Source organism: Balaenoptera ricei, chromosome 10, assembly GCF_028023285.1.
Source record: "Balaenoptera ricei isolate mBalRic1 chromosome 10, mBalRic1.hap2, whole genome shotgun sequence".
In the NCBI taxonomy this organism is placed as follows: domain Eukaryota; kingdom Metazoa; phylum Chordata; class Mammalia; order Artiodactyla; family Balaenopteridae; genus Balaenoptera; species Balaenoptera ricei.
The window spans coordinates 32,859,018-32,878,713 of NC_082648.1; the positions used below are offsets into that span (position 1 = coordinate 32,859,018).

Consider the following 19,696-nt stretch of genomic DNA (forward strand, 5'->3'; position numbering starts at 1 on the left):
AGTCACCTTAGAGTACATTAAATATGGTATCTCATTTAATTCTAACAACATTGTTAGATAGATCTGTCTGATTCCGACATCACCTACAGCACATTCCCTCTTAGGTGATAAAAATGATTGTAAAGTGTTGGCAAATGGTAGTCTCATCCACTTAGTCTCAAAAAAATTTTTTTTAATGTGGAATGAAGGTCTTGAGGGTAGAAGATAAAACTGAACATTTTACAAATATCCACAGCTTTGCTGTAATGATTAGACTATATACTGCTATTCCTAAAATCAGAGCAATCTAAATTATCTGCCCTCATTTTTATCCAGCCTTGAACAGGACATACATGCGAAAGTTCTAAGTAGACTATTAATTGAATGTTGATTTCTTAGGGCAGGTGGCACAACCTTAACCATCTTGATGGTGCCCAGCCATGGAGAGTAGCAGGGAATGTGGGGAACTGGAGAGGACACATAGGCTCCAAGAGGCAATGCAGTCCCCTTGAAATCCGGACTTTAGTGTGAAATTTAACAAGTGCAAAAATTCTGTCCTTTCCAAAGAAAACATGTCTCGGGGCTAAATTTAGTCCTTGTAAATAGTCTTAGATACAGAATTAAACTTCTCCAACAAAGTTATGACAAGTGACTGAGGGGAGAACCTTAAGGAAGTTGAAGAAGATCATCAGAAGAATCCAGGGGGAGACTGTTAATTCTACGCAGGAAACTGTAGTTAAAATCACATAGTTAAATATACTCTATACGTTTTCTATTTTCTGGTACTGTGTGTTTTTACAGAAATGGAAACAGGAGCACCTTATATTTCGTTCTGTATATTTTAATCTGCCCAGTAAAAAATAATCTTATCAAAATAAATGAAGATGTTCCAGCAGGGAACACTGTTCATTTTTCTCCCTGCCATGAATGACATGTCATTAGACTATTTGTCTCTGCATCTAGCAGCTTAATAGCATTTGAAATCCTGTAATTCTATCAGCCACAGGAAGTACTATCACAAATGTGGACAGAAGTCACTACCTTAGCTCTTCAGTTGCCCTAAGAAGGAACAAAGAGCTCTGTCTTCAGAATTTTTGTCATGGGACCTTCAGTGTTGAAACCCAAACTAAACTTAAAGAGTATCTAACCAATATTATACATTAGTAGAAATGTCATTATAGCTTGTCACTAATTCTAAAGATAAGAACTCATCTGGCAGTGGTTTTGAAAAATCCTGTTCTCAAATCTTGAATGTCATTGGTTTTGTTTTCCTGAGGTCATAACTGCAAACTAGTTAAGGAAGACACTCACATAGTCAGAGAGAAACAGACCTAGCATAACACGATACTATGACCGTGGTGATGAACAGAATAAAAACAGAACAGTCAGTAGGAACAAAAATCTAGCTGGCTCTCCCTGGGGAGTACTTTGAGGGGGGACAATTTTATTATTTGTATAGTCTTTCTGGGGAAATAAAAAAATAAATCTGCAGTTTTATAAAGCATAAATGTTAAATAAAGCACAAACAAATAAAGCACAATAATTGTTATGACAGATATCTACTCAGAGTGCTATAGGAGGCTAAAGGAGGATCGTCTGAATTAGCTCCTGAGTGTAGGGAGATGGCATGTGACCTGAGTTGGGAGAACGGTATGTATGAAGGCCCTGAGGCTTCAATTAATCATCACCTAAAGCAGAGGACGTTCCACATAGCAGGAGGCAAAAGCATGTGAGAAGTGGTCGGACACAGGACAGTGCAGAGATGGACAAAAGTCAGACCACGAAGGGCTCTAGACTTTGAGCTCTGCTGAACGCTATGCCTACCATTAAATGATTTTAAGTCAAGATGGGGTAGGATTTGACTTTGTTTCGGAAAGTTCACACGCAGAGATAAGAAGGATGAAATGAGGGACGTGAGATTTATTGCAGAAAAATTCTCTGTGCATCTCCTCCTATGGTATTGCCCAGCTGTCTGGCCTCAAATCCTCCCTCACAAAGGGAGGTTCACTTTGACTTTTCTCTCTTAGGAATTAGGAATTGAGACAGTTCCAGTCAATCTTTTGTGACGCTTGAACTTAGAAGTATATCCAAGGTTATGGTGGCAGAGTGTGATCACATATGAGCAAAACCAGAGAAAGATCTCAAAGAGAAAGAAGGAAGAGAATGCATATAGCCAGAGAGAAACAAGAACACAATACCACGTGGACACAGAGGCTGTGTTTCTGGTTTCAGCCCTGATGAAATAAAAATTCATATTTTAAGGCAAGACAAGAAAAAATTTAAATGTAAAATTTTTCTCTGCCCATTTTGGCCTCTACCCTTCCTTCTAGTGTACATCTACATTATGCCTTAACCAGACCTCCCCAATAGGAGAAATACCGGCTCAACCACATAGATCAATTTTTCCCCTTCTGGCACCAGTGATGTAGCTCCTTAGAAGGTAACACTTCTTTCTCAATCCTGTAAGGGGTCACAATGACCCACTATTTTCCTTGTAGGTGCAGACATCTTTGGTGAACTTTATGCATGTCCAATGCCAATTTATCATTTCCCTTAAAGATAACAATTGGTGCAGAACAGACTAGTCAGACAACCTGAGGAGATACTGGGCCAAACCTACTGGAAGTTCTTAGCTTAAATATTTACTTATGACCTACTAGCTATATTACTTCTATTCTGCCTATTTTATAAGATTATTGTTTCTTGCATTACCAAATGTGTGACTGAGCATCAAATAAAATTAATGATGATTAGGTAACTTGAAACGATTGATCAAATATATAGTTCTATAAGATCAATGATTGTAATGATACTGTAACTCTAGATATGGGAAGAAGCAATGAGAGGGAACCATTTCCTGGATCATAACAGACTAGTAAAGCAGTGGTCCAGAGGCTTTGGCTACTGGTAACAGGGCCTAGTCCAGTAATAGCACATTGAGTGGCCTATCAATGGAATCCTTGTCTGATCTGGGAATGAGCGTTCCTAGCACTGTGGGACAAACTGGTCATGAAATGCCTCCCAAACCTTGGTCAAAATTAAGACTGAAAGGGAAGGGATTGTAAAATAAAGAATGTTGCCCACCACTTCTACAAGAATCAAGTCATTAATCACTGCAGTCGCTGACCTACAATATACCCAGAAAGGAATTCCAGGCAAAGATCAGGATGAGGTAAAAGTGACAGAACTGCCCCTCAGATAGTTAGATATTTTCAGGAGAAATGTTTATGAACTGGATTCTTGTGTCTTCCCATACCTATAAAAGCACTAAAACCATTAACTAAGATGCCTATTCCTAGTGACTAGCAGTGACCTTCTACTGAGATGTGTGCTTGGTTGCATGTACTCCCTTCACCAAAATCACACATATATTGGCCTCCCCCTTTACCTCTTCAGAAGATTCTCAGAGCTCTCTGAGAGACTGTCTCCCAGGTTATAATCCTCAGGTTGGCCCAAATAAAGAAATTTTCCATTTCTATCTTAGATTTGACTATTGATTGATTTTTTTGTTGACAGCCTCTTGGTAGGTGCAGCTGTATTTCTTGACTTCAGTCCCTGTGCCCTTACTGTAAACTGCCCTGATTTTTCTTAAGTTAGGTTGGAGTAAAATTCAAATACTTGCAAATACAATGAGCCCTAACTAAAGCAGGGCCTAAACTCGGACAGATAATGAAAATGAAGAGAATAGGAAGGATATAAAAGGTGTTAAGGGAGTAAAGTTAAGGAAATTGCAACTGGTTGCATTTGGATGTCTTGGCTCCCCAGCCATAGTCTTGGGCACCCACTAGTCATACCCTTCACTGAGATGGGGAGAATAGGAGGAGGGGCAGAATTGGTGAGAAACAATAGGGATTCAGTTTTGTGCATGTAGAGATTGATGAGAGTAGGATATCCAAATAAAAATGCCCAGCAGTTGAATATGACTGTGCATCTCAGAGGAGTTCTGATCTGGAAATGTAGGCTAAGCCACCTCTTCCATGTAGTTGGTCATTGAAACTATGGAAGTGAACAGAATCTCCCAGCAGAGTTGTAAGCCAAGGCCTGTGGAGCACCAGCCTTAAAGTATAAATTGAGAAGAAGTCATGAAGGAGACTCAAGATGAAATGCTATGACATGCCAATAAGGGAAAATTTTTAAAGAGAACACTGGCCAAGTGAGGACATCCCAGATACCTGACTAATTGAGAGGATAACAAATTTGAGTGTGTGAGAAGAGGAGAACCAAACTCCCCAACATCCTCTAAGTACCTCCTGTGTGGCAGACATTTCATGCCTCACTTCATCTTCAAAGCAACCTTTCAAGACAGGTGACAGTATATCCTTTTAAAGATAAAGGAAAAGACCAAAGTTCCCTGGGCATGGGCTATGTCATATTGTGTTTATCTAGTCCCTGGAGGAGTGCCTTCCACCGATTTGTTTAAAGAATGAACATTTTTACAATTTTGTAATAGTCTACCTGGAACTAACTGGACTGGTTACTCTCAAACTCACATATGATTTGGGGGGCAAGGTTCTGCTTTAGGGACACAGCAGGCCTATTTCCTGGGGCACATCCCTGGATTTCATGCTGTTATTTCAACTCATTAACAGCATCTTCATTTCTTCTGCTTACCTTTCAGCAAAACATATCAGTCAGAGAAAGGGCAGTCAAGGAAACCATATTTTCATATCACCTGAGGAACCCAAATCTTAGTTGCTGATACTTTACAAACCAGTGGAGATAAATTTTGATTAATTATCACAGAACCTTAAATTCACATCTGACTTGGAAAACATGTCAAAAGGATCTGACTATCTTTTGATGTAAACCACAAGTCATGCCACCCAGGGTATACTTAGTCACAGATCCCCCACTTCCTAAGGAGGCATTATTAGCTCTTATTGTTCAAAAGTCATTGAGGTCTTTTCTGGTTCGCTTATATGTGGAATCTAGAAAAATGGTACAGATGAACTTATTTGTAAAGCAGAAATAGAGTCACAGATGTAGAGAACAAACTTATGGTTACCAAGGAGGGAAGAGGGGATGCAATGAGTTGGGAGATTGGGACTGACATACATACACTACTATGTATAAAAGAGATAACTAATGAGAACCTACTGTATAGCACAGGGAACTCTACTCAGTGTTCTGTGGTGACCTAAATGGGAAGGAAATCTAAAAAAGAGTGGATATATGTATACGTATGACTGACTCACTTTGCTGTACAGCAAGAAACTAACACAACACTGTAAAGCAACTATACTCCAATAACAATTAATTAAAAATAAAATTCATTGAAGTCTTTTCTCCCTGACTTAAGAGGTAAAGAATGTATCTAACACTGAAGCAGACAACACTCCTACCACATTTATAAGCTGGAAGAAAAACACTATTTTGACTTCTTTCTATATTTTGAAAATTAGAGACAAGTATGAAAAAAAGGGTATTACAACAATTTTGCTTCTACAAAGGATGCTTCAAATGCTGGACTGATGGATAGGTTTGGGCCAAAGAGAATGAATCAACTATGGAATGGCCCTGCTTTCCACAAATGCTCTGGAATTTCTAAGCTGCAACACACAGTGAGCAGAAGGGAAGTTAACATGGTCTCAGTTCCCCTCTTGGGCATGAACCATACAGGATATTTCATTTAATCACAAGAAGCACAGAAGGTATTTTTCCTGATTTTCAGATCACTGAGGCTCTGAGAAGTTAAGAAGCTTGTGGAGTTTACACAGCTAGCAAGCGTGATGGGTTTCAATTTAAATTCAGATCTAACACCATAGGTTGTGTTAATATTTGATGTACCATGTTTCTACCCCCAAAATGACTCCATATAAAGAAAAATTTTAAAATAACAAAAAGTCGTTTATATGTTCCCTCTTTATTTTCAAGGTAGAATTAGTCACTCATTTTTTCTGTGTTCATATAGCATATTAATTTGTTTTTTTATAATACTGCATTATAATTATTTGGTCTGTCTGCTTAGGTAGAATATAGACTTCTCAAAGACAAGAATTTTAGTTTCCAAATATTTGAAGCTCTATCAACAATATAGTAAATGCTGGTTGAAGAATAAATAAATGAATACTTTAGCAGATGTAGTTTTAAGATTCCTATTACAGGACACAATTATTTGTGAATTATAAAAAGAAAACAAAAGATTATAATATTCAAGAAAATATACTCTCACCATCTCTTATGAAACTCCCATTTTATTGCTTACATTTTTCTTTTTATATTAAAATCAATCTCCTGATAACTTTTCACTCAAGAAAGGTTTAAAGTATTTCAAACACAAATGTTTGAACTTCCACTTTCACTTGAAACTCCATTTTTCCTCATTCAAATGTACATTAAAGTCCATCTATTTCACTTTATAGGTAATTAGAACGAAGGCAGTTACCTGGCATGCCCAAAGTTCCATGGTGGAGACAGATCTTGAAACTAATTATCCTGACTCCTGGGTCAATATTCTTCCCAGCACTCTAAACTCATCTTTCAAAAGAGTGAACCATGAAACTGAACATTTTCTCATTCATTCAATGACTTTCACCCAATGAACACAAATGACTAAAATACACTCATCTTGAAACATTCCAATGAGATAAGCATATTATCTTTCAATAGCTTTTTGGATTATGTTCTGAGCCCTACTGAGGATGCAGAGAGAGGAGAAGGTTCACATTAGTGAGTTAGTATTTTGGTCCACTCATGCTGCCTGCTGAGGACCTCAGAGAGAGTAAAATGTCACCTCTGGTTCAGACTTACAACATAAGAGAGCATAAATCCTTATTCTTTTCTTCTTATTTCCTGTCACCTTTATTTTTCTCTGCATTTACCACCATCTGGCCTGCTTGTTGTGCCATGTTTCCTGATTGCATGGTAATTTTTTACACTAGGAGAGCTTGTTGGGGATAAAATATGAGAATGGAACAGATTCAGAAATATTGCACTTATGAAATTAAATTAATTAAATATGATTAACAAATATCATACCATCAGCCTGGCCTGCCCAAGAACTCTAGATCAGAATATAGAGCAAAGGCCTCAACTGGGTACCAATAGATTAAATAGTTTGATGAGTTTTATGATTCTTGAGATGGATGCAATTTTATTAGCACAGAGTCGTTTTGGACTTTTATCCTTGGGTAGTAGTGAATTTCATTAACTTTTATTTGTTGACTTATATTACCCCCAAACAAGCTTTAAAGATTCAGCCCTGGGCATTTCAGGTGTTTTAGAACTGAAGGGTAGCCCAGGTGACCTAGAGTCAGAAAATCAGCGTTCTACCCTCAGCTCTAAAACTTATTGTGTGAGTGGACAAGTCACTTTAACTCATTAAGCCTTTGCTGCCTTGGCTTGAGAATAAACAGAACTGCCCTGCCTACTCAACAGGATTTTTATAAAGAACAAGGGAGATCATGTCTATGAAAATATTTTATAGTGTTAGATATATATATATAAAACAGTAAACATTTTTGTTTTTATCATGACAATAATAAATAATTACACCATTAGACAGGCTAAGAGTTTTGTCCTATTTTTCCTTTTCTGTTAATATTTATTGAGCTAATACATGCTAGAGTAGTACTGGTATTAACACTCAATAAGCATACCTATTAAGATTATTATTGCAAGGGCATATTTTCCAAATATTTTCCGAAATATCTTCTATTATCTCTTACAAATACAATAGAAGTGACCCACTGGGGATTAAGGTAAAGCAGTTATAGAGGTAAGAATGATCTGCCCAGCCAATATAATTGCCTATTTCCCACCCCTACTTTAAGTTAGTAGAAAAGGGAAGAGTAAGAAGAGATGAAGCTGGGAGCATTAACCTAAAAGAAGAGTAGCTTAAAAATAAAGGACTGGTATGGAGTGTCCAAAAGAAGTTTACACACCTACAGTTCCTTTTACCTGAAGATGACATAAAAAGATTAAAATTCTGGATTTCCTTTTCTTTACTGCGGATTTTCTGTGTAACCTTAAAATAAGCCATTGAACCTCTTGGTCTTCCCAGGTAAAAATCTGATACCTTCCACCTGTCTAAGATGGACTGATTTTATGTTTATCAACACATATCAAAATATAGCTTATTTTAAGTTCCTCAAAAGAAGCAAGATGCTATCAAACCCAGATGGAACCAGTTGTTTTCTTTCTTTCTCTTTTTTTTCTTTCTCTCTCCCTCCCTACCTACCTGCCTACCTTCCTAACTACTCACCCATACACATTTTGGTTGTGGTAATAATAATGTGGGAAGGATCCATTTATTAATAAAATAAAAATTCTTAGTCAGAAAATTGAAAATTATTGACACTATAACTAGGGTTTAGAATAGATCACATGAGAATTTCTTAAGAGAGCTGTCTTCACATTAACCATCACCATCTTCATCTATCATTACTCTCCCTTTTATTTTGACAGATGTGGAAATATTTTATTGGTCTGTGAGGCAGTGCAATAATATAGCAGGAATTTATTAGGAAAACAGAACTCCATTTGCTCTGTTCTTTCTCTCTTGTGAATAGAGAATAATCTATTCAGCTGCATGTTTGAAATTATTAAGTGATCAGAGTCATAACAGAAAATTGCCTCCTCTAAAAGTTAAATGTACTGTCTGAAGTATGTAATCGTTTTAAGATCTTAGAAGTCCTATGCACAATAGGATAGAAGAGGATGATAAGGTATGGGTTAAGATATAAACATAAGTTATACAAATAAAAGATACTTAAATACACTCATACCACATATATATTTTTTTCATGGTAGAGAATGAAAAAACTAAATATTCCAAGAACTAAATCTATTTCCTTAACTGAGACAGAACATTAAATAATTCATGGAGATAGAAATAAAGATCCCATGAGGGAGAAAAGAGAAAACTAAACATGGTAAGATTACATAATACAATTTTAAGGATGATTTATCTTTCAATATTTTCCCATATGATCTTTCTATGAACTTTTCTTGGCAAAAAATAGAATTCAAAATACCTCATATTTCAGGTTCACACAAACTTGGGGTGAAAGATGGATTTCATAAAAAACATTTCAACTTCTACAGATTATTGAGTAGAACAAACAAAAAAGATTTTCAGAAATAGGGCATATTTTAATTTAGGTTAATAAACTAGATTTTCACATAGGGTTATTACTGCATTGCATTATTTGAAAGCTTGGTGCTAGTCTTGTTACAATTCCATATCATCACCACACTGAGTACAGTGGACGTGCCTCAGAAAAGTCATGGTGTGCCACATCCAGAAACAAAAATGCTGGGCACCATACCAACAGATGGGCCTAAATAGAGCTGATAAAGGTGAGGAAAAAAATGAAAGTAAATGTTAGAGGGAAGTAGGAGAAAACCAATATTAAAAATGTAGTCCAGGAAGCTGAAGTCCAACAAGAATTACCATCAAAGTCAAATTCACAAATGGCATGGATGTATTCAAGGTGGAGTTTCTTAGCAAATTCCAATTTAATCTAATTGGTCATTGGGCCCTAGCCATTATTTTAACTAATTCACTCTCCTCAAATTACCGTGGAATAATTCATTATAACCCAAGTAATTTTAAAGGAAAATATCAAGACTCCCAAATACAAATGGTTTACTAGGTAAAATTTAATTTTACATAACTTGTATTTTTCTAATGAATAATTTTAACAACAGGTAGTGGGGGAAAGCTTCTAAGATTTAGGAGCTTTTCACCCAACAACTAGATTCTCAGCAAAAATCATGGCTTTTCTCTAACCCACATTCTATCACCTAGGATCTTAAAAGTCCCCCCTTGGAATAGTCCTACATAGACCTTATGACAATTTGAAATTCTGTATTAAACTGTGAGTTTATTTAATGTGTTGTTTCCTCCACCAGCCTGTATGCTCTGTAGGGCCAAGGACCATGTCTACTTTATTCACTGCTATGTACCTAGTACAAAATAGACCATCAAAAATGGGTTTAATATTGAATGAATGAAACATGGTAGAACCCCCACTATTCCCCCTGCTCCACCCACAACACACATATAACTTTGGGAATTAGTCTGAAAACTAGAAAACAGGGAACTTGTGTGTCTTCCCTACTTCTCTGCTCCCACTCGATCTCTGGCCCACTGTACTCTGGTTGTAAAAAACATACTTCTATTAATGTTATTATCACATTGCATTGTAACTGACTGCCCTAAAAGGAAATGAACTAGTTATCTGTGTGTCCATTAATCTCTAATAATGCCAGGTGATTTCCTTTTGTTTTACTTTTTAATGTGAATCAAGAAATAGCTTATGAAAATGATACATTCAGTAGCTCAGAATATAGGGACATATTGGATGGCATAAAAGAGAAATTGTGTAAAATCAAATAAAGTCAATAATTACAACAAACAAAATGTCACTTCCTTCTAGTTACAATTTTACAGGATATAAAAAATTGTAAAGTTAAGTATCTTCCAAAAGGAGAATTCTACACATTTAATAAAAATAAATCACCAAGAGTCCTACACTTTTTTTCCATATAAAATAATTCCTTCACAATCTTTTCAGTAAAAAAACAGAAAGAAATACATACATGATGGTGTTAATGCCTGAGAGCTGTTGGAACATTTGTAGGCCACAACCCACAATTAAAGCTCGGCGAGTTGGGGGATAACTCAGCATTCTGCAGATCACAGGTCCGGCTTTTATAAAAAAGAAAGAAAAAGAAGGACATGTCTATTATTTTTAGCTCCCAGAGTAATTATTCCCATTAGGATAAATTTCCCCAAATCTCTGTGAAATCAACATGACTGGGCATTTAAAAATAGAACATATGTACTTTTACAGAAACCTGGGCACAATATATTTTTGAAAACAGTACATATTTGAGTTAAAACTATAAAATCAACAAGAGAGAATTCAAGTTAAAGCAATTTATAGATACTAGAAAGATCTACATAACTGTAACGGCCACAAATTATTCTTCCTTAAATCCCTACGAGCTGTATTAACCACTCTTTGTTCTTCTGCTTCCTGGGCAATTAATTACTATTTAAATCCATTCAACGTGGGACTACTTACAAAGTCACTGGAAAAATTGCTTTAATCAACTGAAAGAATGGCATTCATTAAAAACAATTAAACAAGTAACAGAATTCATTACAATTTATTTGGCTAAAGTAACAAAATTCATTCCAGTCTATTTAATTCAAGTTAAGGAATTTGGGGGTGATATCAGAATTGGTTATGACTGTAATGGATATTATTAATAAAAATTACCCAAAAGGTAAAAAAAAGGATGAAATTTAATGTCTATTTTATATAGGTATATATGTATGATATTTCTAGATATTTTTAATAGTTCCCTAAGAGGTATTCAATGATCATTTCAAAATATAAATGGGCTTTCAAAACGGTGCAGATCCCTTGGTCCCTATGTCAGAACTCTAGATCAATTCTGAAAAGCTGTAGATCTGAACCACTGAGGCCTTAAGTAAGATGACTAACCAATTGATGCCTGTTGTCTGGGCATAATTACCTAAAGTGCCCCTTCTATTCCCAGAAGTGCTTGTTATGCCTTCACCTTAGTCTTAAGAGGCATTCTATATAGTGTCCTTATGGGACCAGAGTTGACTCCTAGGACCTATGGTATAGTCTGGGATCACTGGGATGTTAATTGCTTCATTAGCAGCATTTTTCCTGGAGGCAATTTTCATTAGTGAACCCTAAACCAAGTCAGGTAAATTAAATTCTGAGGAAATTTCACCATTTCAGAATCTTTTGGAAATCTAATATTCCAGTTCACAGAAACGGGATATGGAATAGAACATGTTATTGTCTGAGCAATAAAAGTTAATACAGGATGTTAAGCCAGGGGATTAATTAGAACTGAACATTACTGGGGTGAGGATATTCATCTCTACACAGGTATGATTACAATCACGTGAAGACTTGATTTACTGCAAACAATTTTGTCTCTAAATGCTAAGACTGGACACACCCATTTAGAAAGCAGGGTGAGAGTATTATAAATGTCAAAATGTTTTAGATGCAAGTAAAGTGGTATTAAAACCTAGTATATCAGAAAGGTTATATGAAATAGGTAGACTTTGTGACAATATTGAAATATATCTGGATCAGTTCTCTGAAAGATAAGCAGACTCATCTGCAAATTTAGATATCTATGAATGAGCCACAAAATAAGAAATGTGCACAGCATCAGATAAATATCTATCTATTTCCATAAATCAAAATATTCAAATAAAAGATTATAATTTACCTTATATACCATGGAAAAATTTAAAAATGACATCTATGATGTTGTAACAAAACAAAACAAAACAAGAAACACCCAACCCTTTTTTCAGCTTTTAAGAAACTCCACAGATGAGAAACTGGCCTTCTGCAAGAAATCTATCATAATCTTTGGATAGCTGTATCTACTTTCACTATTAAACTGTTCCATGGTTTGATAGACAGATTAGGTAATACTGATTTTGGAGGGCAGAAAAATAAAGAGAAAATTATGACAAATTAGGATTAAAGTTTGACTTGCCAAAATATCAAGAGATAAATTATCACATAAACATCACATATTTATTTCCTAGTTTTAAAAAATCTGGGCTTTGAAAAAAGGAGCTGGAGGAATCAGGCTCCCTGACTTCAGACTACACTACAAAGCTACAGTAGTCAAAACAGTATGGAACTGGCACAAAAACTGAAATACAGATCAGTGGAACAGGATAGAAAGTCCAGAGAAAAACCCAAGCACCTATGGTCACCTAGTCTATGACAAAGGAGGCAAGAATATACAATGGAGAAAAGACAAGTCTTTTCAATAAGTGGCGCTGGGAAAACTGGACAGCTACCTGTAAAAGAATGAAATTAGAACACTCCTTAACACCATACACAAAATAAACTCAAAATGGATTAAAGACCTAAATGTAAAGCCAGATATTATAAAACTCTTAGAGGAAAACATAGGCAGAACACTCTTTGACATAAATTGAAGCAAGATCTTTTTTAATCCACCTTCTAGAGTAATAAAAATAAAAACAAAAATAACAAATGGGACCTGATTAAACTTAAAAGCTTTTGCACAGCAAAGGAAACCATAAACAAAATGAAAAGGCAACCCACATAATGAGAGAAGATATTTGCAAAAGAAGCAGCTTACAAGGGATTAATCTCCAAAATATACAAATAGCTCATGCAGTTCAATATCAAAAAAACCCAAACAACTCATCAAAAAGTGGGTGGAAGATCTAAATAGACATTTCTCCAAAGAAGACATACAGATGGCCAAAAAGCACATGAAAAGATGCTCAACATCACTAATTATTAGAGAAATGCAAATCAAAACTACAATGAGGTATCACCTCACGCCGGTCAGAATGGCCAACATCAAAAAATCTATGAACAATAAATGCTGGAGAGGGTGTGGAGAAAAGGGAGCCCTCCTATGCTGTTGGTGGCAATGTAAATTGGTACAACCATTATGGAGAACAGTATGGAGGTTCCTTAAAAAACTAAAAATAGAGCTACCATATGATCCTGCAATCCCACTCCTGGGCATATGTCTGGAGAAAACCATAATTTGAAAACATACATGCACCCCAATGTTAACTGCAGCACTATTTACGATAGTCAGGACACGGAAGCAACCTAAATGTTCATTGACAGAGGAATGGATAAAGAAGATGTGGTATATATATACAATGGAATATTACTCAGCCATAAAACAGAATGAAATAATGTCATTTGCAGCAACATGGATGGACCTAGAGATTGTCATACTGAGTGAAGTAAGTCAGACAGAGAAACACAAATATCTTATGATATCACTTATATGTGCAATCTAAAAGAAAATGGTACAAATGAACTTATTTACAAAACAGAAATATAGTCTCAGATATAGAAAACAAACTTATGGTTACCAAGGGGGAAAGCAGTGGGGGAGGGGAGGGATATACTGGGAGATTGGGATTGACATATACACACTATTATATATAAAATAGATAACTAAGAAGGACCTACTGAATAGTATAGGGAACTCTTCTCAATACTCTGTAATGACCTACATGGGAAAAGAATCTAAAAAAGAGTGGATGTATGTATATGTGTAACTGATTCACTTTGCTGTACAGCAGAAACTAACACAATATTTTAAATCAACTATACTCCAATAAAAATTTAAAAAAAAAAAACATGGTTACATCTAAAAAAAATCTGGGTTTTGGACTTTCTTTTGGATTTCCTGTAAAAAATAAACAATGGTAGTTCCTTTATAAGACTGGATTTTTTTTTTAAAGATAAATTTTGGTCACAGCAGCTGCATATCTGATTATGCATAAACAAAAGTAAAAAATTTCCTTTTATTAAAATCATAAACCTAGCTTTATTAGGCAGTAAAACTAACTTAACAAATGCAAACCATTAATCTTTATATCACAGAAGCTGAGGCAAAGACAAATTCAAATACATGAATTGGTTGAATGTTCATAAGTGAAAATTTAAAATGTCATGCTCTACTTATTACATTTCCTTTGACTCTTGTAATTAAAAACATTTTTATGTATACAACCATTTCACACCTTATTTTTAACAAAACATCTGTGTCTTTGAAATACAGAAATTCCCACACAATAAAAACTAAAACCTCTAGATAACAAAAGCAGAATGGAAATGCAGAACTCAAAATATAACACATAATAAAACAATAGAGGCAAAAACCGCAAATGGGTTCATCTTTTCCATCATTCTGGACACCTCATACTAAGTAACTTTCACAATGGTTGCCCAGGTGTGGCAGGTGCTCTGGTGGCTCTGGTGGCAGGGCTGAAAAGGACAGTGCAACAAGTGCAACCACTCCTGTGGACAGGATGTCTGTGAGGAAGCTGAGTCTACAAAAGTTTCTCCAGGTATGATTAAAAATGTACTAGAACACACTTCATATAAAAGTCCAGCTCTTGACTTCCACTTCCAGGCAAGATGGAGTAACAGTTATCAGATTTACCTCCAACATGAAACAACTAAAAAGTCAGGCAAAACTGCATGAAACAGTAGTTCTCATGATAATGGGACAAAGAATAGTGACCCCTGATATTCAGGAAGCAAATGAGATGAACCCTCCAAATGCCCCAGCCTAAGCCTGGAAAAAAGTATCCAGGCTATAGCACAGGGAGGGGAAAGCAGGCAGATGCTGGTGGTCTCCTTGAGTTGAAAAGATGCAGCTCAGGATCCAGGTGGCTAGAGTTCACAGGGCAGTGTGCTGGAGAGGAGAGACTCACGGAGAGGACACTGGAGATCTGCAGGGCTCCTTGATTTTTCAGTTGAATACTGATCAGTGGATGTGTGTGAGGAAACTACCCAGTCAGGGGAAAGAGCCACAGGAAAGGATGAAAGAAATGAACCCCAGGAATTTACACAGGACTGAGAGTGAAAAACCTAGAGCATAAGGAAGAATATTCAGAAGGGTTTTTACCTCAGTAATGGTATAAATTTAGTCCTGGCTTAAACATTACTTGGGCACCATCTAAACAGTTTAAATGAAAGACCCAAATGCTTCCAAGGAACTGAATAGCATCCCACAACTAAGTTCAACAGTAAGATAAAATTGATAATGTCTGGCATACCATATAAAATTACGAGGCATGCAAAAAGGCAGGAAAGTACAACTTGTAATGATAAAGGGATTAATTCAGCAAGAGGATATAACAATCCTAAATGTCTCTGCACCTAATAAAAGCTTCAAAATATATGAAACAAAAAACACAACTGCAAGGGAAAATAGAAAAACCCACAATTATACTTGGATATTTCATCACCTCTTTCTGAGTAATAGTAAAAGTAGGCTGATAATCAGCAAAGATACAGAAGACATCAACAGCACTATCAACAAACTTGACCTGACATTTAGACAATACCCTACAGACCAAATGTTCTTTCCAAGAGTAAATGCATGGTAAATGTCTTGGAACATTTACTGAGATAGATTATATTATATTCTGAGCTCTAAATCCAGTCTCAATTAACTTAAAAGGAGTCAAGTCATACAAAGAATGTTCTTTGGTCATAATAAAATTAATATACAAATCAATAAACTGAAAGATAACTGGAAAATTCCCTCCAGACCAGAAACTGAATAACATATTTCCATGGATCAAAGAAAGAATGGGAAATGAGAAAGTATTCTGAACTGAAAGAATATGAAAATGCATCATATGAAAATTTGTGGAATGGAGCTAAAGTATAACAGAGGAAAATTTATAGCAATGACTTTGGCTTCCACCTTACAAAACCAGAAGAAGAGTGACAAAGCAAACCTCAAAAAAGCACAAGATAAAAAAATAAGAAAGATCAGAATGGAAATCCATTAAATAGATAAGGAGACAATTGAGAAAAAAATTAATGAAACCAAAATCTGGTTCTTTGAAAACATCAATAAAATTGATAAACTTTGAGCAAGACTATGGAAGGCTGAATAATGGCCCCTCAAAAGATACATACCTGCTAATCCCTGGAACTTGTTAATGTTACTTTAGATGTCAAAAAAAAAAGACTGTGCAGATGTGATTAAGTTAAGGATTTTTGATGTGGGAAGATTATCCTGGATTATTTGGGTTGGCCCTAAATGCAATCACATGTATCCCTATAAGAGGGAGGCAGAGGGAGATTCAGAACAGAATGGGAGAAGGCAGTGTGACCATGAATGCAGATACTGAATTGATGTAGCCATAAGCCAAGGAATAATGGAGGGAGGGAGGGAGGGAAAAAGGGAGAGAGGGAGGGAGGGAAAAAGGGAGAGAGGGAGGGAGGGAAAAAGGGAGAGAGGGAGGGAGGGAGGGAGAAAGGGAGAGAGGGAAGGAGGGAGGGAGGGAGAAAGGGAGAGAGGGAAGGAGGGAGGGAGGGAGAAAGGGAAGGAGGGAGAGAGGGAAGGGGAGAGAAGGAAGGAGGGAGGGAGGGAGAAAGGGAGAGAGGAAAGGAGGGAGGGAGGGAGAAAGGGAGAGAGGGAAGGAGGGAGGGAGGGAGAAAGGGAGAGAGGGAGGGAGAAAGGGAGAGAGGGAAGGAGGGAGGGAGGGGGGGAGAGGGGGAGGGAGAGGTCTGTTTTCATCTTCATGAGAGAGGGTTCCACTCTCATGACCTCATCTAAACCAATTGTCTCCCAAAAGCTCCATCTCCAAACACCGTCACTTTGGGCATTAGGGCTTCAACATATGAATTTTGGGGAGACACAAACATTCAGTCCATAACACCAAGAGTATTAGGCATCTGTTCAAATCTCAATGAATTTTCTAATATTTTGATACCTCTTCATACCTTATGAACCATTTTTCATCATCATTAGAGTGCTACCAAGTAAGAAAGAACAGGTAATATTATTGAGGAAAGAAGTACATAGAGATCAGGTAACTTTCCAAAGGTCACAAACTATTAAGTATGTAGAGCTAGGACTTGAGCTAACTTCTGTTCATGCCATAAATGACAAGAAATTTTATATGTATACTTAAATGAGCTGATTTTCCTTAGCATAAAAAGAAAATCAACAATTATGAATAGTATGAGTAACAAAACACAAAACTAAAGCACTTTCAAGCTACAGGAATACACATTCTCTGTGTTCATCATGACTCGATCCCTCCATCTCTTTTTTTTCTCTTATCTTTTTTATGGCCTCACTTGCCACTATCGCCAGTCTTTACTCTCGAGTTATCTATCTCAAATCATTCATTTCAATCTGTTCTTTTCTCCAATCCTATATCCAGGGAGTTGAACATTGTTTACAAATAATTAGGAAAATAGACCTGGTTTCATGGCAAATTAAGGGTTTCTGTGAGTCAGGCCCTCCATGCTACCTGAGGAGTGCCATTCATCTCGAGATGGCTCTCAATTACATTCTCAACCACATCCATTTCAAACACTCCTCCTTGGACTTCCATTGTTCTCTGCAGCCTTTCAGACCAAGTATTCCCTAGCTCACTTAGCATACTTGAAGCACCGACCATCAGCCTACTCTTTGCTAGGTACAGAAACATGAAGAGGTCCTGCCCTGCAAGAGCTCATAATATCAGAGTGGGGAGGGAATCACGCACAGAAACAAAACGAGTTGCACCATAAAAATCTAAGGGCTCTAACAGAGGTACATGTAAAGTATTATCAGACTGAGGAATAGGGAAGAACCCAGAAAGGGTGTGCCAGCTCAAGGTCATATAAAAGAGAAGTCATCATGTCTCACCCCAAACCCTATGGTACCTAATTTCACATTAAGTCAGGATTAAAAAATGTGGCATTTGGCTATTCATTCCCTCTTCCTAATTTCCATATCCAATTAGTTGCCAAATTCTAATGAAAATTAATGTATATATACCTGACTTCTTTCCACAAAATGTCAGAAAAACTTCTCTTGCTTTTGCATCCGTGCCCTCCCCAGCTCTCTATTGCCCTGCTGGGTTCTCATCTGGGGGCTCTCATCTGTGTCCTTGGTGAGACCGCATGGCAATGGACAGTACTTGCGCAGGCCGCCATTGAAATTCCAGCTTCCCCACTCAGCTGCCATGAGGTTTTGCCCATGTTATTCAATCTTGCTAAGCCTCTATCTCCTCCTTGGTTAAGTGGACATAGTAGTAGTACTTGTCATTATGAAGATTAGAGATAGTAAACTTCCAGGCATACACTGTGTGTAATGGTTAATTTGTGTGTCAGCTTTACTGGGTTACAGGGTGCCCAGATATTTGATTAAACATTACTTCTGGATGTGTCTATAAGGGTATCTGGATAAGATTAACATTTGAATCGGTAGACTGAGTAAAGCAGACTGCCCTCCCCAATGTGGATGGGCCTCATACAATCCATGAGGACCTAAAATACAACAAAAAGAGGAGGAAGGGAAGGTCTGTTCTTTCAGCCTGCCTATTATAGAGTTGGGACATTGGTTTTCTCCTGCCCTCTGACTGGGACTTTCACCATCAGCTCTCCTGGGGCTCCAGCTTGCCAAGGGCAGAGTAGACTGTCTTCTCAGCCTCCATTATCATGTAAGCCCATTCCCCATAATAAATAAATCTCATAGGAGATATATATATATATATATATATATATATACACACACACATATTAGATATAAATATAGATATAGATACGGATATAGATATAGACATAGATGTCCTATTGGTTCTATTTCTTTGGAAAACCCTGACTAATACTAACTCACACGTTATGTATTCAACAACAATGCCTTGTTTGTGTATGGTCTCCACATCTCCAGTCTCTACTGAATCAATCCAGCCTCTCCACATTGCTTCCATCCTGTCTACTAAAGCATAACACTGATCACTTTCTTCACTGACCTGTTCAAAACTTTTGATAACAGACCCATCAGGGTCTACTTCATGAAAGGCACACTCCTGCTTTTCAAGACTTATCTCACACTACTTCTTCTCTAACACACATGGCTTCAACAATCTTTGGGTAGCCTGTTTTACACAAAGAAGCCTCATATTTTTACATTTCTGTCTCATATAATGTTCCTGTTCTATGAGGTCGCCCCTGATCCCAAAAGAAGATATTCTCTCATCAGAATGATGGTGTCAGTTTCATACTTCTCTTATGTTCTCACTGATGGCTAATTTGTTTTACAGGTTATGTAGCTGATGTCTCTTCCATACTGGATTACGATCTTTATACTGGATTATGTGGGGTGAATGGCCCAGGTTTTATCTCTGTTTTATCATTTTGCTTCCCATTGTACTTAGCTTAGGGTCATGCAAATA

At 36.8% G+C, this 19,696-nt stretch overlaps 1 protein-coding gene across 1 annotated transcript in view; it reads right to left on the reverse strand.

The window, feature by feature from the left end:
* Positions 1-19,696, reverse strand: part of SLC2A13 (solute carrier family 2 member 13) — a 446,857-nt gene that overhangs the window by 222,354 nt on the left and 204,807 nt on the right. The window contains exon 4 of the mRNA XM_059935646.1: positions 10,525-10,633. Coding sequence (XP_059791629.1) covers positions 10,525-10,633 — 109 coding nt within the window. The remainder of the gene's footprint in view (positions 1-10,524; positions 10,634-19,696) is intronic.